Below are 19,922 nucleotides of genomic sequence, written 5' to 3'. Positions count from 1 at the left end.
ATTGAGATTTTGAACGTCCTGACTAGTAGCTTTTATAGATTTTCTTTCTATAAAACATTCAATTTTACTCATTTTGTGCTCAACATGAGGGAGTTGGGAAGATAACCGTTGAAAGCCAGGAGGCTGCTTCTTATCTATGTTTTGCCCTTAACTAGTCATGTAATAACAGCAGATCACTATCTCTATAAAATGAGGTTATATCAGATACCCTCTAAGGTCTCTTCCTGTTCTAAAGTTTTGTGCTTCTCTTCTGAAAATATGAAGAAATTGTGCTTTCACCCATACAGTAAATTCAACTGAAGAGAACCCTTACTTAATATTGGTTGGTTAAATCAAGATACTGTCCTTATTTGAAATTAAAACATAGCAATTGTTTGAGAATAGATGATGAAAACCCCATTTTAGAAAGAACATTTTATAAAAGCCTGAAATTGCTACTTAAAGATTATTAAAAATATCATGATACAGTAGGATTAACTTTATAGTTAGTGTTAATGTGTAGAAAATATTTTTGTAGAAATTTGCTATTTTCTATGCCTGTTATTCACTATATTGGTTATGTGTAAGTTATTATAGAAACGTAAACTTTTAAAAATTATTTGAAGCTGAATTTTTAGCTTCATAGAACCTGTAAACCTTTATTTAGAAAAGAAGTTGACTTTCATTGAACTTCTATTTTAGAATTGTGTTATCTAGAACTTTCTGCAGTGATGCAAATGTAATGTAGCTATACTGTTCAGTATGATTGTCACTAGCTAATTGTGGAAATTGAGTACTTGAAATATGGCTTGTAACTGAAAACCTAATTTAATTTAAATTTAAGTAGCCACATGTGGCTAGTGACTGAGACAGTACTGTTTTAGAAAATGCTAAGCAATGTACCAGAGAATAATTACAAGACTTTAGTTTTAGTTCTTTGTGCCATTTCAGATTACTGTCCTTTCCCATTTTGTATTCAGCCTTCATTTCCAGCCTTATTTGTACTTATGTATTTTGGCCTCATACTGAATCTTTGCTTAGCATGGAATGGTCTTCTCAGCCTATGAAAATAAGAGCCTTCAAGTTATAGCTTAAATGTCACATCTAGCAGAGTCTTCCTTGATCCTCTGGACTATGGCAAATGATACTGTCCCTTATAATTTATATGGCCCAGGGTAAGTCTTGACCTTTTTCATTCTTGATCCGTCATATGGAAAATAAATTACCTGCGCCTAGCAGGGTTATTTTTTAGGGGCAAGGGTTGGGATGTGGAGATCAATAGAAATGGTGTATATAAAAGCTTTTTGGCAGTTTTCAAGAATGTACCATTTTAAGGTGATGAGACATTTTATAAACATTAAGACTGAGTCCCAGAGAAATTAACTTTCCCTCTATCCACCCATCATCTCCCATTTTCCACCTCATCCCACTTAGTACCTTAGTTGCAATAATTCTTTAGCTATATTGGTTTCTATAATCCTTTCATCCTACTTCCTCCTCCCCCACTTCTTGACCAACTTAAAGTTCATAATCCATCATTAAAACCACATCAACTCCCTTGCCTGTTTCTCTTTTAAATTGTGCATGCCTGGTAAAATGTCCAACCCAGGTTAAATCTTGTTCTGTGACTTCACGCCTCCACTCAGGCAGCTGAAAGCTGGTCGATGCTGCTATAATTCAAGATCAGTAACTTTAAGCATGGCTTGTCTTTTTATTCTCTTTATAGTGTGTTTTTCAGAGGAGAAATTTTTAATTTAAATGAAGCCTAGCTTATCAAGAGTTTCTTTTATGGATCATGCCTTTGGTGTTTCATCTAAAACATTATTGTCGTATCTAAGGTCATCTAGATTTTTTTTGCTGTGTTGTCTTCTAGGGTTTTTATAGTTTTGCATTTTATACTTAGGTTTGTTATCTATTTCAAGTTAATTTTTGTGAAGGATATAAAATCTGTGTCTAGAATTATTTATTTGTATGTGGATGTCTGGTTGTTCCAGCATCATTTGCTGAAAAGATCTTTTCTTTATTACATTGCCCTTGCTCTTTTGTTAAAGATCAAAGTTAACATATAGTTAAAGACTATATGAGTCTGTTTTTGGGCTCTATTCTGTTCCACTGACCTGTCTATTCTTTAGCCAATACTACATGGTCTTGATCACAGTAACTTTATGGTAAGTCTCAAAGTCAGGTAATGTAAGTCCTCTGACTTTGTCCTTCTTCAACATTGTGTTGACTCTTCTGGGTCTTTTGTCTCTCCATATACATTTGAGAATCAGTTTGTTGCTAGCCACAAAATAACTTGCTGAGATTTTGATTGGAATGTTGTTGAATCTATAGATCAAGTTGGGAAAAACTAGCATCTTTACAATATTGAGTCTTCCTATTCAAGAACATGAAATATCTCCCCATTTACTTAGTTATTTGATTTTCTCAGAATTGCATAGTTTTCTGCATATAGATCTTGTACATACTTTGTTAGATTTATACCTAAGCATTTTATTGCTGTGGGTGCTATGTAAATAGTACTGTGTTTTTAACTTCAAATTCCACTTGATCATTACTGATATGTAAGAAAGTGATTGAATTTTTTTTTTTAATTAACTTTGTATTCTGTAACCTTGCTGTAATTGATTATTAGCTCCAGGAGTTTTTTCATCACCCACAAACAATGACAGTTTTATTTCTTCCTTTCTAATCAGTATACGTTTATTGCCTTTTCATATCTTATTACTTTTTAGTAAGGACTTCTGGTATGCTGTTGAAAAAGGAGTAGTGAGAGGGGAAATCCTTGCCTATTTCTGATCTTAACTGGAAAGATTCTAGTTTCTTGACATTAAGTATGATGTTCGCTGTGGGTGTTTTGTTTTGTAGATGTTCTTTATCAAGCTGGGGAAGTTGCCGCTATTGCTAGTTGGATGTCCCTTTGTATTGCTGACTAATATATCATTGTATGGGTTTACCACAATTTGTATATTCATTCATCTCTTAATGGACATTTGGATTGTTTCTACCTCTTGGGTGTACAAATAAAGCCACTGTGAACATTGGTATACAAGTGTACAAGTCTTTGTATGGACACATGCTTTCTTTTCTGATGAGTAAAGACACAGGAATGATATGGCTGGATCATATGGTATGTTTAAGAGACTGCTAAGCATATTCCATTGTGGTTTTATCATTTTACAGTTTAACCAGCAATGTAGGAGAGTTCTAATTCATCCATATTTTCTTCAAAACTTGTTATTGTCAGCCCATTTGATTTTGTCCACTCTTATGGCTATGTAGCAGTACCTTATTTTAGTTTTAATTTACATTTCCTTAATAATGTTGATCATCTTTTCATGTGCTTGTTAATGTATCTTTGGTGATGTCTGTTCAGATCTTTATTTTTTTTATTTTTATTTTTATTTTTTTGTGGGAGAGGGTCTTGCTCTGTCTACAAGGCTGGAGTGCAGTGGCATGACTGCAGCTTACAGCAGCCTTGACCTTCTAGGCTCAAGCGATTCTTCCATCTCAGACTCCTGAATAGCTGGGACTACAGGCGTGCACCAACATGTCTGCCTAATTTTTTATTTTTCGTAGAGATGGGTTCTCACTATGTTGGCCAGGGTGGTCTCAAACTCCTGAGCTCAAACGGTCCTCCTGCTATAGCTTCCCAAAGTTGCTGGGATTACAGTCATGAGCCACTGCACCCGACCTCTTTTGCTCATGTTTTATTGGCTTGTCTTTTTATTGTGGAGTTTTGGGAGTTCTTTATGTGTTTTGGTTCTTATCAGATATAAATCCTTTACCAGATGCATGTTTTACAAGGATTTTCTCCTAATTAGTGGTTTAAGTGTTGAAGAGCAGAATTTTTTTTATTTTGATGAAGACCACTCATTGTGCTTTTAGTGACATATGTAAGAAATACCTGCCTAACTTAAGGTTGCAAATATTTGCATTTCTAGATAAATTTTAGAACAACTTGTCAGTTTCGAATGAAGATGGGAATTTGATTGTGTTAAATCTGTAGATCAATTTAGAGAGAATTACTGTGTTAATAATGTTGTGTCTTCTGATCCATGAATAAAGTATGTCTCTCCATTTCTTTAGATAATTCTTTAATTTCTCTCAGCAAACTTTACAGTTCTAACTGTACAGTTTTTTCACACCTTTGGTCAGATTTATCTGTATTTCATCTTTTTTTCTTTTTCTTTCTTGTTTTCTTTTTTTTCTTTTTTCTTTTTTTTTTTTTTTTTTTTTTTTTTTGAGACAGGGTCTTGCTCTGTCACCCAGGCTGGAGTGCAGTGGCACGATCTTGGCTCATTGCAACCTCTGCCTCCCAGGCTCAAGCGATCCTCCCACCTCAGCCTCCTGAATAGTTGGGGTGAGCCACCATGCCTGGCTAACTTAATATTTTTTGTACAGACGGGGTTTGGCCATGTTCCCCAGGCTGGTCTTAAATTCCTGACCTCAAGCAATTTACCTGCCTCGGCCTCCCAAAGTGTTTAGATTACAGATGTGAGCCACTGCACCCAGCCCTTATTTTCTACTTTTGATGCTATTCTAGGTAGCAATGTTTTACATTTTTTATTTTCTAATTTTCTGCTGCTAATGCATAGAAATACAATCGATATGTATATATTGGTCTTAGGTCCTGCATAAGGGCTGCTACTAAACACCCTTGTCATAGTAGCTTTATTGTAGATTCCATCATATTTTCTCTAAAGACAGTTGTGTTTTCTGTGAATAAAGAGATTTCATTTGTTCCTTTCTGATTTGGAATTTATTTCTTTTTCTTGCTTGATTGTACTGGCTAGAACCTTCAGTACAATTTTGGATATAACTCAAAGACTGCCTAGCTCTATTTAGTTTCTCTGTCCTGTTGCTTCACTTCGTCTACTGCCTCTGAGGGATCAGAACTTTGTTGCCTATTGACTATTAACTTGAAATGGTTGTTTCAGGCAAAAGGATAAATCTTGTTACCCCTTCATGTCTGTAAGGAGTGGTCTCTATTCTGTTTCAAATCAAGCTTTTATTCTCACCACTCCACCAAAACAGTTGCTAAATTCAGTGGTTACTTACCAGTGCTTCCCCTCCCCCCCCCCCCCCCCACTTCTTGGCAGCATTTGGAATAATTGACCACTCTGTAGGTACTTTCTTCACTTAATGTATAGGATACCTCTTGGTTCCCTTCCTGCTTCCCTGGCCAGCTTTACTGATGCTACTCAATTTAAATGTTAGAATGCACTGTGGATCCTTGACATTTACACCTCTGTTCTCTATATTATTAGTTCCTTGCTAATTGTCTGTTTCCTCATTAAAATGCAAACTGTCTAATGGCTCAGCACCTAGAGCAGTGCCTGGCACAAATTGTTCACCCAACACATTCTGATGAATGAATGAAGAAATGGTTGGTTTTCTCAACCAGTTTTTGGCATGTGACCCAGGTTTCTCCTTAGAATATAGAAACCTTTAATTCCAGAATTATCGTTTCTAATTATGACATGAGATGAAGTTAGAGATTCTTTCATACTCTGATAATATTTGTTTGCAGTTTATAGTGTTAAGTATGTTATTTAATTCACCTGGCTTTACTCTTACATGGTTATTTCTGTTTGAGTATTGTTTGGAGATTTTATTGAAAAACCTTTTTGTTATATTTTCAGAGTTGACATGACTTACCTATCAGTTTAAAACAAATCAGGTTAATTACTGAATGTGCTGGTGATAAATTTGATTCTTCCAAAATGTGTTTTGTTGAAGTATGATGAAATTTTTGAGGACAACTATATGCTATTACCTTGCTAGTTTGTTAATGTGTATTTTATTAGTTGCCTCTAAATTATTCTAAATTTTGAGGAGTCTGAAAGGATTCATATCTTAGAGATTTTCAAAGGTGGTGTTTAGTTGAACACAGACTAAAATAAATGTATCATTTATAGCATATTTGCATATACCCATTGTGTAGATCTTAACATTTGAAAGATCCTGGGAACTGAAATGTCCAATATGCATGTCATTACTGTAGGTTGAGAAGTGAAATGTGGTAAAAGATAGTATCAGAGTTTTAAAAAGTGTAGTATCAAAAGTTTGTGATGGTTTCTGTTTCTTCTTGGTTCATTTCTGAGAGTCAGGGAGGAAAGGGCGTGGTTGCAATTTCATTCATGTTTTCATTTCAAACACTTTTAGTGTGATCTGTAATATGGATCTCACTTCATTTTTTTTAAATAACCCATAGTAGTTATATACGTCATTACATTTTCTTTTCTGTCACAAGCATCTTCTTGAATGTGTGTATTTCCAAATGTTTTGTATCTCCCAGGCACTCTGTAAATATTGACTGAATGACTATTCAAAGACACATGAAGACTCCAAAGAGTTGTGTTTTCATGGTTGTAGTGTTTTTGTGGAGCTACAGATAGGGGAATAAATGCTGTCTGTCTCTTTCTCTGAAAGACTAATAAGTTCAATTTAATTAATTAGCTAATGATACAAAACGAAACTTTTAAATCAGGAAGACAGAGTAGAAACAGAGTATCCTGTTTTATTATGGTTTTCCTATGTGTCTAGAGTATGCAGTAGCCAGGACCAACTTATGACAAGGTTAGAGTCTTGCTAGATACGGAAGATTCAATTATTTGCTGTTCCTTTGCCTCTTTATAGTCTAGACTTACATTACCAGTAGTGATGAACTTAAACTTTAAATAATTTAGCTCTTTAATAATAAACGTTTACTATTCTCCAGGACCTTTCTGCTCTCCAGTTAAACTCAGCTTCATGTGGGAAAGTAGAGGGAAGAAATAGTAGTAGGTTTAAAGATTGGTAGTCTCTGAGTAGTGAGGCATTCTAATTTGGAGTTTCGTTTAAGAACTACAACAGAAAATCTGTTTCTGCACAGTTTTAAGATTCCATGGGGGAAAATCTTATTCAGAAGTGGTTTTTAACATTTGGATTTCGTCCAGGAATGGAAATGTATTAGATTCTTTTATTTGCAACAACAGAACTCTGGCTAATTAAAACATAAAAAAGGAGATATGTAATTAGAGGCTTATGGAATCTAAGGGAGGGCCAAATTTATTAATACTAGAAGAGTAGTACGAAGCTTTGGTGAAAGGTTTAAGGGTTGAATCAAACAAAAAATACAGCAAAACTTACTTTTGTAACAAGCAGTAGAACTCAGAATACAGAAAAATTAGAAAGTAAAAATCACTTATTAGTTCCTAGAAATTAAAATAAAAGATGAAAAATAAATCTTGATAGTTACATTAGTATTTGTTTACTAGTAAAGCCAAACACCTTAAAATATAGCCACTTCTAAATTTTTTTTTTTTTTTTTTTGTAAATATCAACTTTGTTCATTAGGGGTAACTCCTTCTGGTTAAGTCTCTCAGCCTTTTTTATTGGGTGATTTTTCTGTCTCTGCTGTCATGAAGAGAGAGAGCCTTTCCCAACCTAAATGTTGTAGAATTTTTAAAATACAATTTTGAACCAATGGGTCAGTTCCCTCCACCCCCAAACAGTATCTCCCAATACTCCTTTTGGTAATGGTGGCCCACTAGGCTGTGGTTTTTCTGGATTGTAAGGAGATATAATTAGGTTATTCCAATACTACCTGTCTTAGTCAACTTGGGGTATGTATTATAGTCCATTTGTGTTGCTATAAACGAATACCTGATACTTGGTAATTTTAAAGGAAACAGGCTTATTTTGGCTCGCCATTCTTCAGGCTGCACAGGAAACATGGTGCTGGTGTCTGTTTCTGGTGAGAGCCTCAGGAAGCTTAGAATCATAGGAGAAGGTGAAGGGGAGCCAACATGTTACATAAAGCAAAAGAAAGCGGGGAAGTGCCAGCCTCTTTTAAACAGCCAGATCTCCTCTCCTGTGAACTCAGAGAGTGGAAACTCACTCATTACCACAGGGACAGCACCAAGCTATTAATGAGGGCTCCACTCCCATGACCCAAATACCTCTCATTAGGTCCACCTCCAATATGGGAGATCACATTTCAACATGAAATTTGTAGGGGACAAAACATCCAAACCATTGCAGGCTGCTATAACAAAATACCATAAACTGGGCAGCTTAAACAGCAGATATTTATTTCTCACATTTGGGGAGGTTGGGAAGTCCAAGATCCATGAGCCAGCAGATCCAGTTCTTCATGATGATCTTCTTCCTGGATTGTAGACAATCACTTTCTCACTGTTTCCTCACATGGCCTAGAAAAAGTGAGGGAGTGAGCTCTCCTTTCTTTGTTTTAAGGACACCAGTTCAATCATGGGGAGCCTACCCGTATGACTTTATTTAAACCTAATTATCATGCAGAGGCCTACCAGATACTACCATTGAGGTCAGAGCTTCAGAATGAATTTTAGGGAGGACACAAACATTCATTCCATAAAACTTCTCTTAATCCCTTTGTTGTTGTTGTTGTTTTACCTCCATTTGAAGGGGATAAAATAAAAACTAGAAATTCTTTCTTTGGTCCTCAGTAATGTTAAATTTACCTTTCTAGGGTAATTAGTGTTATTTGACAAAATACACAGAAAGTTTTGTCTATATACATATGTACAGGCAATAATTTTTTACTTTTAGGTCTTCAGTCCATCTAGGGTTTTTTTTTTTTCTTTCGGTGTTTAGTATAAAAGAGGGATCCGTATTTTTCCAAGTATTTTGCTCATGCTCTTTCAGCATTTCTTGACTAATGTATTATTTTCCCACTCAAACAAAATATTAGCTTTATTATATAGCACATCCTATTATATATAGGTCTGTTTGTGTACTTTTAATTATTTTATGTTACTAATACCAAATTTTTATTATTTTTACTTTAATATTTTCCCTCTTCAGTAGTCTGTTATTGTTTTGAAATATTTTTGGCAGTTATTTCTACCCTGTTTTTAAACAATTTTTATCAGGGTTTTCACTATAATTGCATTGCATTTGTGTATTAATGTGGGGAGAATTGACATGTAAATAAGTTTTCCTACCTAGGAATATGGCATAGCTTCTATTTTTTCAAGTCAGGTTTATACGTTTTTAACAGTTTTATTCATGAGTGTTTTAAATATTAATGTTTACAATTTAAACCCTTTTCTGCAATAAATGTGTAAAGATATCACCCTTTGTAACATACTGATTATATAGTTCATATACATTTTGCATATGTTTATAAGCAACTACATTATTGGTTCTAATAGCCCTTCATTTCATCTTCTTGGATTTTTCAGGTAATAGATTTTTCAAATAATAGTTCTTTCTGTTCCTTCCTAATATTTATCCTTTCCTTTTTCATATTACACTGGATTGAATTTCCAGTCTCAGTTGAACAATGATAGTGCACCATCTTGTCTTAATCTTTTTTTAATACCCATGCCTCTTTCTGTTTAGTGTTGATAATGGCCACTGATTTGAGAAGAATCTACTTTATTAAGAATCCTTTTCTTAGTTAGATTTTCATTTTAAATCAGATAGTAAATGTTAAGTTTTATTAAATACCTTTTTAACATCAAATAAGAAAGTCATGTGAGCTTTTAATGTGATTAGTAGTCTAAAAATATCCTTTGTTCTTAGAATAGTCCTACTTGGCTGTGTAGTTTTCTTAAGTACAGAGCTATTATTTCATAATAAATGAAATTTTTTATTAATATTCATGAGACTACTTTTTTATTTGTTTATAAAGTACCCAGCTTGTGATAGGTTGCTAAAATACGTTAGAATACTTTCACATTTCATATATCTTGGAGTAATTTTAAAAGCTTAGTAATTATCTGTACTCTAGGAGATTATAGAACATGATAGTAAATTTTCAGGGCCTGATACTTTTTTGAAGCAATGGTTAAAAAACTGAAACTTAAATTCGTAGCTGTTAAGTGTAGTCAGTGTGAATTGTCAGTCCCTTATTGTAATATCTTCAATCATCTCTTAGGTGATAAAATTTGCCTTCTAATTTACTTTTTTGTTTTTGTTTATTCCTCTAAAAAAGATTAAGGGAAATAATATTGCATAAAGTTTTTTTTAACATATTTGGATGTGTTTGAACATGTTTAAATGCATTTTTCTTGATTATCTGGTGATGCCCTTCTGCATTTCTGTATTCATTTAAAAATATTAATTAGATGTAACTTTTAAAGGTATTGTTTATGCGATTTCCATTTTTGAGTGCTTATTTTGGTTTACTTCTTGGTTTGTGTATTTGTTCACTCATTTTGTTAGAGAACATACGTGAGTTGTAGACCTCCAAGGACTTGTTATACATATTCTGATATACTTGTCAATGAGCAGCATCTTGCTTGACTATAGTAGTCATGAATGTTAGTTTTATATCCCTCAAAACATTGTAAGTTTTGCTCTATTGCTTTTAGGAAGGAAATACGTATTATACTGAAGAAGTTTGATGTCATTTTAACTTTTGCTTGTGAAATTTTTTTTCTTAACCCTGAAATGGAAAAACAAAATTATTTTACATTTATATAAGCATTTCTTCATTAATATTTTCTGGCAATTTATCTGTCTTTAATGACTTTTCAGTAGAGATACTTGACATAGGGACCCTCCAAAAGAAGATACTTTGGTATTATATTTGGTTTGGGAGATCCTACATGCATAGGTTATGTATTGCCGTGTAAAAAATTTACCCCAAAACATAATGGCTTTAAAACAATACCCATTTATTATCTCACAGTTTCTGTGTGCCAGGAATCCAGGCATGACGTAACTGAATCTTCTACCTCAGTCTTTCTCACAAGGCTGCAGTCAAAGTGTCAGCCGGAGCTGGGAACTCATGTGAAGGCTTGATTGAGGATAGATTGTACTTCCAAGTCAACTCGGTCCTAATCTAGTGCTTTTTTCACTGCAACACATATTGGTGTATTGTTAATTTATTTGACAGTCACATTTGGATCTCATATCAAGCCCAGAAAATACCTAGTTCATTTCTTTTTGTTACTCAGTTGTACATTTTGTGTGTGGTGCGTGTGAGTGCATGTGTGTGTGTGCGTGTGTGTGTGTGTGTGTGTGTGTGTAGCTAGAGATAGTTACACAGGGGGTCAGGAAGGGAGGAGAGTGTTGACCACTTTTTTCTATTTTAAAAATTGTAGTACTTTTTTTTTCCTCCATAGGTGCCTTAGCTGGACCAATTATTGTGGAGCCACATGTCACAGCTGTATGGGGAAAGAATGTTTCATTAAAGTGTTTAATTGAAGTAAATGAAACCATAACGCAAATTTCATGGGAGAAGATACATGGCAAAAGTTCACAGACTGTTGCAGTTCACCATCCCCAATATGGATTCTCTGTTCAAGGAGAATATCAGGGAAGAGTCTTGTTTAAAAATTACTCACTTAATGATGCAACAATTACTCTGCATAACATAGGATTCTCTGATTCTGGAAAATACATCTGCAAAGCTGTTACATTCCCGCTTGGAAATGCCCAGTCCTCTACAACTGTAACTGTGTTAGGTAGGTATGCTTGAATTATGTATTTTGGTGATAGTGGTGAAGATTATAATAAAAATATTTTTAAGAAATTAAAATGGTTGAAATTTGATTTAACTTTAGGTTTAAAGTAAAATAATTCAAATATGATTTTTCAAGATCCTTCTTAAAATTTATGATTCTAGGTTCCCTTTAAATAAAATCTTGTCTATATATACCCACTTATCTATGTAGTGCTACATAGTTTTAGCTAGTTTCTTTATGAAAGATAGTGATGAGTTTTAATTATATACTAAGTTCTGAGTTTCTGTGACATCTTTTTCATTACCTCCCCTCAAATTTTCAGCCTTTAATCAAATTACCATCTTAAGTTTTTTCATTTTTAAAAAATTGAGTTTTGCATCTAGGAGCCATTGACATCTCGTTTTACTATTTCATATCACATTTTATTCCTGCTATTTTAGATTTGCATAGCTATCTGAATATGGTGCTTTTGCTCATAATAGTGATATTCCACTATTTCGTATGATACCTGTTAAAGTTTATGGTAAAATGTTGAAAAAACTCGTTAACTTTAAGCTACTTGCAGTGAAATGTAAACCAATTTGGAAATGCTGATAAGTACTTTTGAAATGATAGAAATGAAGATTGAGGAGCAATAGCAACTGGTGGCTGCTCACATGAAGATCTACTGCTTAGATTCTTACTCAAACAGCTACTGGCAGTGTGGGTAGCTGACAGCTTCCAGCTGTTAGGTCCTTTAAGATTACTTCAGTTTTCAGGGCTATTCTTTTTGTGAGTGACCTCAGGCCAGTGACTAAGTGAGGCAGTGGTAGCCAGGGGTAAGCTCTTCTTGGGGCCAGTGATTGAACAAGATAGTGGTGTGAAGAGTTTCACCCAAAGTGGACTCCTTTAATGGAATATGCCCATTGGCCTGAATGGAGACTTTGTCAGGGTACTGATAGCTCCCCTTACTCAATTCATTCTTCCTTCTCCCTTTTCTCCCAGTTATCACTCCCTGGTAAACCTTTTGTACTTCTCACATCACAGTGTCTGCTTCCTGGAGAAGCAAACAAGTTAATAGCTCCTAATGTTTAAGGTCATAATATTAGTGTCTCTGAAGTATAGGACAGCAATTTTGTCCAAATTTATTATATATTTTTTCATGTTGAGAAATATTCTTTTAATTAGATATTTGAGGCTTAGTATATTTAAGACACTGCCCTAAGAGCTATGGGGAAATGTAACTTACATTTAAGAGATTGATGTTTTTGAGAAATTTTCTGATTAGAAGGCAAGGCATGAATATCTGAAAACTCACATGGAGGACATCAGTAAAAAAAAAGGTAACACAAAGTACTGTATGGCTCACTCCTGTAATCCCAGCACTTTGGGAGGCTGAGGCAGGTGGATCACTTGAGGCCCGGAGTACAAGACCAGCCTGGCCAACATGGCAAAACCCCATCTCTACTAAAAATACAAAAATTAGCCAGGCATGGTAGTACATGCCTGTAATCCCAGCTACTGGGGTGGCTGGGTCTTGAGAATCACCTGTACCTGGGAGGCGGAAGTTGCAGTGAGCCGAGATTATACCACTGCACTCCATCCTGGGCAACAGAATGAGACTGTGTCTCAAAATAAATAAATAAATAAATAAATAACAAGTACTTTGCATGTGAAAGAGCAAGCTCATGGGGATCAAATCACTTTTTATTTTGCTTTAAATTTTAGTAGTTCCCTCTAAATTAATACAATACTTTAATTGGCTTAAAATCCAGGCTGTTTGTTACAAGATTAGGCGTTATGTTGTCCACACCTACTTCTTTCGCTTCATCTATTCTCCTTGCTTCTCTTTTTTCAAAAACCCAAGTCTTATCATCATTGTAAACTATTTGCATTTCTTTTAACCTATGCTTTTATGGGTGTTTGTCTTTCTGCCTGGATTGCCTTTTTTTCTGGCCTTTCTTTCTTCCATGTAACTATTATTCATCAAATCACATCCTTTTAGTAGCCATTCTTGACCCCTTTCCCCAAATCTAATGCTTTTTTGGCTGTCATTGTTATGTTGAACATATCTTTATTGTAGCAGTTACCACACTATTATGTTTTCTCCACTATAAACATGTAGTGGAGAGTAACTGTGCATTTAAAAATTTAATTTTATGTCCCTAAAGCCAATAAGAGTTTCCAATATATAGCAGTCATACGGTGTTACTTGAGTAGGATATAGGAATGGATTAGTGAACTTGGTAGTAAAGAAATATTTCGTAGGATAAATAGTTGAGTCAGTCCTCAGTGGTGTGAGTAGGTTTTGGGTAGGCAAAAATGAAAGAATATGAAAATGGTATTCTAGGATTGTGATAGTATGTGAACCAAGGCAGGGAAAACAGAAAATGATATGCAGTTCACCCTTGAACATCATGGGTTAGAGCTGTGTGGGTCCCTTTATACATGGATTTTTTTTTCAACTAACTGCAAATAGAGAATAGAGTATTTGTGGGATGTGAAACCTGCATATATGAAGGGCCGACTTTTCCTGTACACAGGTTCCATAGGGCTAACTGCAGGACTTAAGTATGCATGGATTTGGGTATACTCAGGGACACTGGAACCAACCCTTACCCCACCGCAGAATACTAAGGGACCACTATACATTAAGGGAAAGTTTTCTTAACCCCAGTATTGTTGAAATTTGGGGGCAGAATTCTTTGTTGTAGTGAGCTGTATTATTCGTTGTAGACAGCATCCGTGGCCTCTAAACACTATGCCAGTAAATGCCAATAGCATTCCTCAGTTAAACTCATAATGTCTCCAGACACTGCCAAGTGTCCTCAAGAGGAGAGCAGGAGTTAGTGGGGAATCACCCCCTGTTGAGAGCCCTGTATTAGTAGAACACTGAATAAGTAATTTATTGATTGTTCAAAGGATTTATATGAAGTACAAGAATTAAAGTTTAGAATTATAGAGTAGGACCACGTTAAAGTAACTTAAATGCTGGGATAGGGAATTTGAGCTTTATATTACTGGAAATTCATATTTGTATTCAGGAGTTGTGCTGCCTCTCACCTGTCTTCTATTCTCAGCCCCTTGCTGTTTAAAATGTAGTTCTTGGACCAGCAGCATTGGCATCCCTTGGGAACTTGTTAGAAATACAGAATTTCAGATCCCTCTTAGGCTTATTGAATGATAGTCTGCATTTTAGCAAGATTCCCCAGTGACTTATGTACACAGTGAAGTTTGAGAAACACCGCTTTGATCACATCACATAGAGGAATGCCTAACTCACGGCTGACCTGATTTAGAGAGTACTGTGATGACAAGATTAGGAAGATGGGTCTGGTGTTTTTGATCAATTGAAATGAAGAGGTCCTTAAATCATAATGTCTCAGCCATGAAGCCATGAAAACTTGCAATTAATTTTGTAATTTCTGCCACATGAATGAAGATAAGAACTATTACAGAGGAATAATTAGCACAATTTTGTAACTGATTCTATATAAGAAGTAAGGAAAGTTTGAACAGTAATAGCTTTTGAAAGTTTGTGATTAAATTCTGTTACTGCTAGTTAAATGGGCACAGCTGAGTGAAAAACAGGTGTTGGTGATTGGGAGGATAAAATAATTTTGGTGTTAGGTTTATTGAGTTTGAGGGTCTATAGGTGGAAATAACCAGGTGTAGGTAGTTAGAAGCTGAAGCATCAAGCCTTGTATTAAAATTGGGGAAAGTTCAGAATCATCTGGGTAGTAGTGTTTATCAGATAAAAGTTTTTAAGTGAGATACAAAAGTAATTGCAGGCCCAGGACTGATTATTTATTTAAAGGAAGGGGTTAGAAAAAATAGGAAGAGCTTTCAGAGAGAGTTATGAGAAGAACTCAGGCAGAGTAATATCATATCAAGAAAAGATATGAAAGTTTTTAAGAAAATGTTATTCTAGCAGCCATTTCCACAGTAAGAAGTAAGCCCTACAGAAAATGTTTTGACTATTTTTTAGTTTCTCTTAACGACAGCACTTAGCTAGTGTCATTCTAAATCCATAGCCTAGGAATTAATTTATTACTTACAACAAATACTTTAACACATTAGGATTTAATTCTTTTCAACTGATTGGGAAGAGCTGTGCTGAAGTATCAAATTCTACAAAGTTAAAGATACTAGATATAAAAGTGTTGAGTTTTAGATTAGGGGTCTTTGATGACATTAGAGTTTCAATGGAGTGGTAGTAGCAGAACCAAATTTAAGGAATGTAGTATTTGCACCACGTGTAATCACAAATGACTGTTTTCCCAAATTTATGTAGGACTTTTACTCACCAGTAAGAAAAAAATAGACACCTGGCTATAATAGGCATTTTGCAGAAGAAAAGATTCCAAATGACTCATAAACATATGAAAAGATCTTCAACCTCATTCATAATCTGAGATATTAAAAATCTCAGTGGCATACCGTTATATACCTATCAGATTGCAAACATTGAGAAGTCTGTGATAATATCAGCTGGGTGACAATATCAGCTGGTGAGTATATAGACCAGCAGGAGCTCTAAGATTGGGAGTAAATTGGTACTGTGGAAAGGTTTTTGAAATTATCTGATAAAGTTGAAAATAAGTAGTAGCAATTCTAGGGATATACTTGTGCACAAATATGCTAAGATACATGAATGGAAATGTTTCTTGTAAAATTGTTCAGATGAAACAGGAACTCCATTGTCCATTAATAAACTATAAAGCAATTAAAACTAATAATATATACAATTGTATGTAAATCCAAATGATCTAAAAATAAAAAAGTAAAAAAATGAATTCCAAAAACAATAAGCTAAAGCTAAATGTTCCAATATGAATGAATCTCCAGAACATAAAGTTGAGTCAAAGAAAAAGTACAAAAATACATGTGGTCCAATTCCATTCTTAAAAAGTTCAGAAACAGGCTAAACTGTGTTGTTTAGATTTGCATGTGTTGGTTGTAGAACTATAATGAAAAATAAACCATTGATCTCCAAAGTCAATATAATAGTTTCACATTGAGGCAGGCAGGTTTTTAAGATATAGTAGAGGAACATGAGGGACTTGTGAGGTTCCAGTAATAATGTTTGTTAAGATGTGTGGTGGTTATATGGATGTTTGCTATAAAATTGTTCATTGTGTGTGTTGCATGTACTTTTTCATTTGTTATTTTACAGTAATGCATCTTATGAAAGGAACTACATAAGGAAAATAGTCTTATCCATGAGAGTAAAATGTGAAATAAAAATAGGTTTCCAAGTAAAATGTGAAACAAAAATTGGTTCTTTCAATACCATCAAGAACAGATGGTATTGAAAGAACCAACTTGAAGTCCTGGAAATGAAAAAAAAATCATTGAAATAAAAACTCAATGCACACAGTAAACTAAAGACTGGACACAAAATTTATGAAGTCAGTACTGAGGAATTTACACAGAAGCACCTAACAATTGCTGGAAAATGTGAAAAGATAACTAAGAGATATTGGGGGCAGAGTAGCTTGAGAGGTTCTAACATTGTTACTTTACCCTGCTGAGGAACTTTCTTATATTGGAAGAAAATAGGTGGTATGTACATTCCAGTAAACTTAACTATTAGTGATGGTACATGTTAGGATGAGCTTAAAGTATATTTTGTAAGTAAAAGTAATTGAACACGTTCAGCAGCCCTAATTGGTTCTTTTGGATATATGAGTAGTTAAAGGTTGAAAGTTCAAAAGGCAGTGTTTTAAATGAAATTATTGAGTCACTTACTGGGCCAAGAAAAACATTTCATCTCCAATGGGTATGCTCAGAGGAACTTTTTTTATTTCTTAACATTTTAACAGTAAGTCATAATCATAACTTATTTTTAAAAGTATTTGCTTTAAAATTTTTTTGCTGTAAAATGAAGATATATATATATAATATGTATATAAAACTTATCTTCCGGAGAAGTAATACCTTTAATCTCATAAAGGGAATTGTGATCTCGTTCACAGAAATTTTTTGTATATATTAAGCTGGAAGGAATTCATCGTTCCTAAAGGAATGTGTATCTTTATCAGGTAGAGCCATCTTTGTAGTGGTGGTATGAATTCGTGGTCTCATTTGTCCTAGCTTATGATCTTTTGTTTTTCCAAGAGTGTAATTGACAATGGCATTACCTAAAAAGTGTGTGTAGATTTTATATGCAGTTGTCCTTAAGCTTGTGAAATATGTTTAGATGGGACTTGGAAAGATATAAACATATTCTTGTTTGACTGTAACTAATTATTAAAAAAATATTTAAACAGTTGAACCCACTGTGAGCCTGATAAAAGGGCCAGATTCTTTAATTGATGGAGGAAATGAAACAGTAGCAGCCATTTGCATCGCAGCCACTGGAAAACCCGTTGCACGTATTGACTGGGAAGGTGATCTTGGTGAAATGGAATCCACTACAACTTCTTTTCCAAATGAAACGGAAACGATTATCAGCCAGTACAAGCTATTTCCAACCAGATTTGCTAGAGGAAGGCGAATTACTTGTGTTGTAAAACATCCAGCCTTGGAAAAGGACATCCGATACTCTTTCATATTAGACATACAGTGTAAGTAAATGGTAACATTTACTTTTTAAATATTTGTCAGCATGTTTATCAAACTATTTTTAGTTTGAATATTTAATAGCTTTTCCTTGTTTATTTTTGTTTTTCTTTTAATTTTGTTTGTGTTTTCATGGAAATTTCATTTAACCAAAACATTTTTAATCACTTTTGTAAAGATGGACAGAGGACTTTAAAGTTGCTCTCCAACTTAAAATTATATAACCATTTCCTTTTAAGATCTTAAAAGTAGGCTGGACTTAGGGAGTTATGGCAACTTGTCCCTCAAAATGTACAATGCTGAAGGACAAACAACTTCTACATTCTAATTAATTGAGCTGTTATTCAGTTTCACCAGTGCTCCCCATCTTGTTTCCTTGTTGTTGTTGTTTTTGAGATGGACTCTTGCTCTGCCACCAGGCTGGAGTGTAGTGGCGTGATCTCTGCTCACTGCAACTTCCGCCTCCCGGGTTCAAGTGATTCTCCTGCCTCAGCCTCCCAAGTAGCTGGGATTACAAGCGTGCACCGCCACGCCCTGCTAATTTTTGTATTTTTAGTACAGATGGGGTTTCACCATGTTGGCCAGGATGGTCTCCATCTCCTTACCTTGTGATCCTCCTGCCTTGGTCTCCCAAAGTGCTGGGATTACAGGCGTGAGCCACTGCATGTGGCCTTATTTTCTTTGACTTTCCTATATGCATATTAATTAGTTTGAGAAGTTTCTTAGTATTTAATACATTCTTTGTGATTTGTATACCATTTAAAAATTTCAAGTAGTAGAAAAGGTGATGGCTGCAGATAGCTTATAGCAAAGATAATGAAAATTAGGAACATTAGAAAAAGTATTTAGGTTCTGCTTTTACTTCTATCCATGTGCAAATTATAAATCTAGGTGTTTTTGAGGGAGTTCTATTCTTTGTTGTTGCTACTTACTTGCTTTTTGATATGACATGCATGGAGTTTTAAATTACACATATTCATTACACTTGGTGTAATCGTTTTTAAAGCTAATTCCCAGGATCTTTTTCAACCTTTATAGGGTTAACTTGAAAAGCTATAGTTTACAAAATGTTACTACCATTGCATTCTTAAATGCTAATACCATCTTTTCTCAATTCTCTGGAGAATCCTGTTAAAATTTTTCTTTTTCCTTTTCCTACCTTGCTTTTACAGAGTGTTAACTTTTTTCTTTTTCTCATAAAATTCAGATCCCAATTGGAAGTTAATGTATTTTGCATATCCATATATCTTTACCTTTCCAGTGTCTAATAATGACTGATATTTTCAATTTGGTTGTTTTTGTTTGCTTGAATGAAATCTTAGATATCTTTCTTCTAATGTAAGTGTTTATAACATGGTTTTGATTTATTGGCTTACTCCTAAAATGTTCTTAGAATAGTCATGACATTTTTCCTTTTGTAAATTGGAGACCTATAAGACATGTAAACAAACTTAAATATTGTCTTATAGCACAAATTTATACCTCAATATTTAGAGATATCCTCTTGGGATGCTTTAATGCCTAAACTCACAGATATCTGGACTGTTCTTTTCAGCAACATTTTTTAGTACCACTTTTAAGTTACAAAAATGTTTGTTAATCTTTGGTGTTTTTTTTTAATTTCTAAGATAATTGTACCTTATTAAAAGTTCAATTTTTTTACCACTATTTTGTAAATTTTGCTTTCCAGTAGGACAGTCTTCCTTGGCAGAGGTAAAGACTGATCTGGTCTCTCTCTCTAGCTTCTCATCAGATCATGTGCTGCTAACTTAGTTTTCTATGTAGCTCACAGAAAGCTAGAGAGTCTCTGCATCATACATAACTAGCACTTCCTTGGGGAAGCCTTTTATCACCTCCAGCCCCGTCCCCAACTTAAATTAGGCCTTTCTTTTTATATTCTCTCTTAGCATCCTACTCTTTTTCTTCTTGGCCCTCATAAGGAGTTTTAGTTAAGTATTT

The 19,922-nt window shown here is 34.5% G+C and overlaps 1 protein-coding gene across 3 annotated transcripts in view; it reads left to right on the top strand.

The window, feature by feature from the left end:
• The window catches only part of NECTIN3 (nectin cell adhesion molecule 3), a 133,167-nt gene that overhangs the window by 29,359 nt on the left and 83,886 nt on the right, over positions 1–19,922 (top strand). For all 3 annotated transcript variants that reach the window (XM_024244520.3, XM_054551542.2, XM_024244519.3), the window contains exons 2-3: positions 11,079–11,420; positions 17,672–17,968. In XM_024244520.3, coding sequence (XP_024100288.1) covers positions 11,079–11,420; positions 17,672–17,968 — 639 coding nt within the window. The remainder of the gene's footprint in view (positions 1–11,078; positions 11,421–17,671; positions 17,969–19,922) is intronic.

This window comes from Pongo abelii, chromosome 2 (genome assembly GCF_028885655.2).
Source record: "Pongo abelii isolate AG06213 chromosome 2, NHGRI_mPonAbe1-v2.0_pri, whole genome shotgun sequence".
Lineage (NCBI taxonomy): Eukaryota > Metazoa > Chordata > Mammalia > Primates > Hominidae > Pongo > Pongo abelii.
This window is presented reverse-complemented; position numbering and strand designations above follow the sequence as displayed.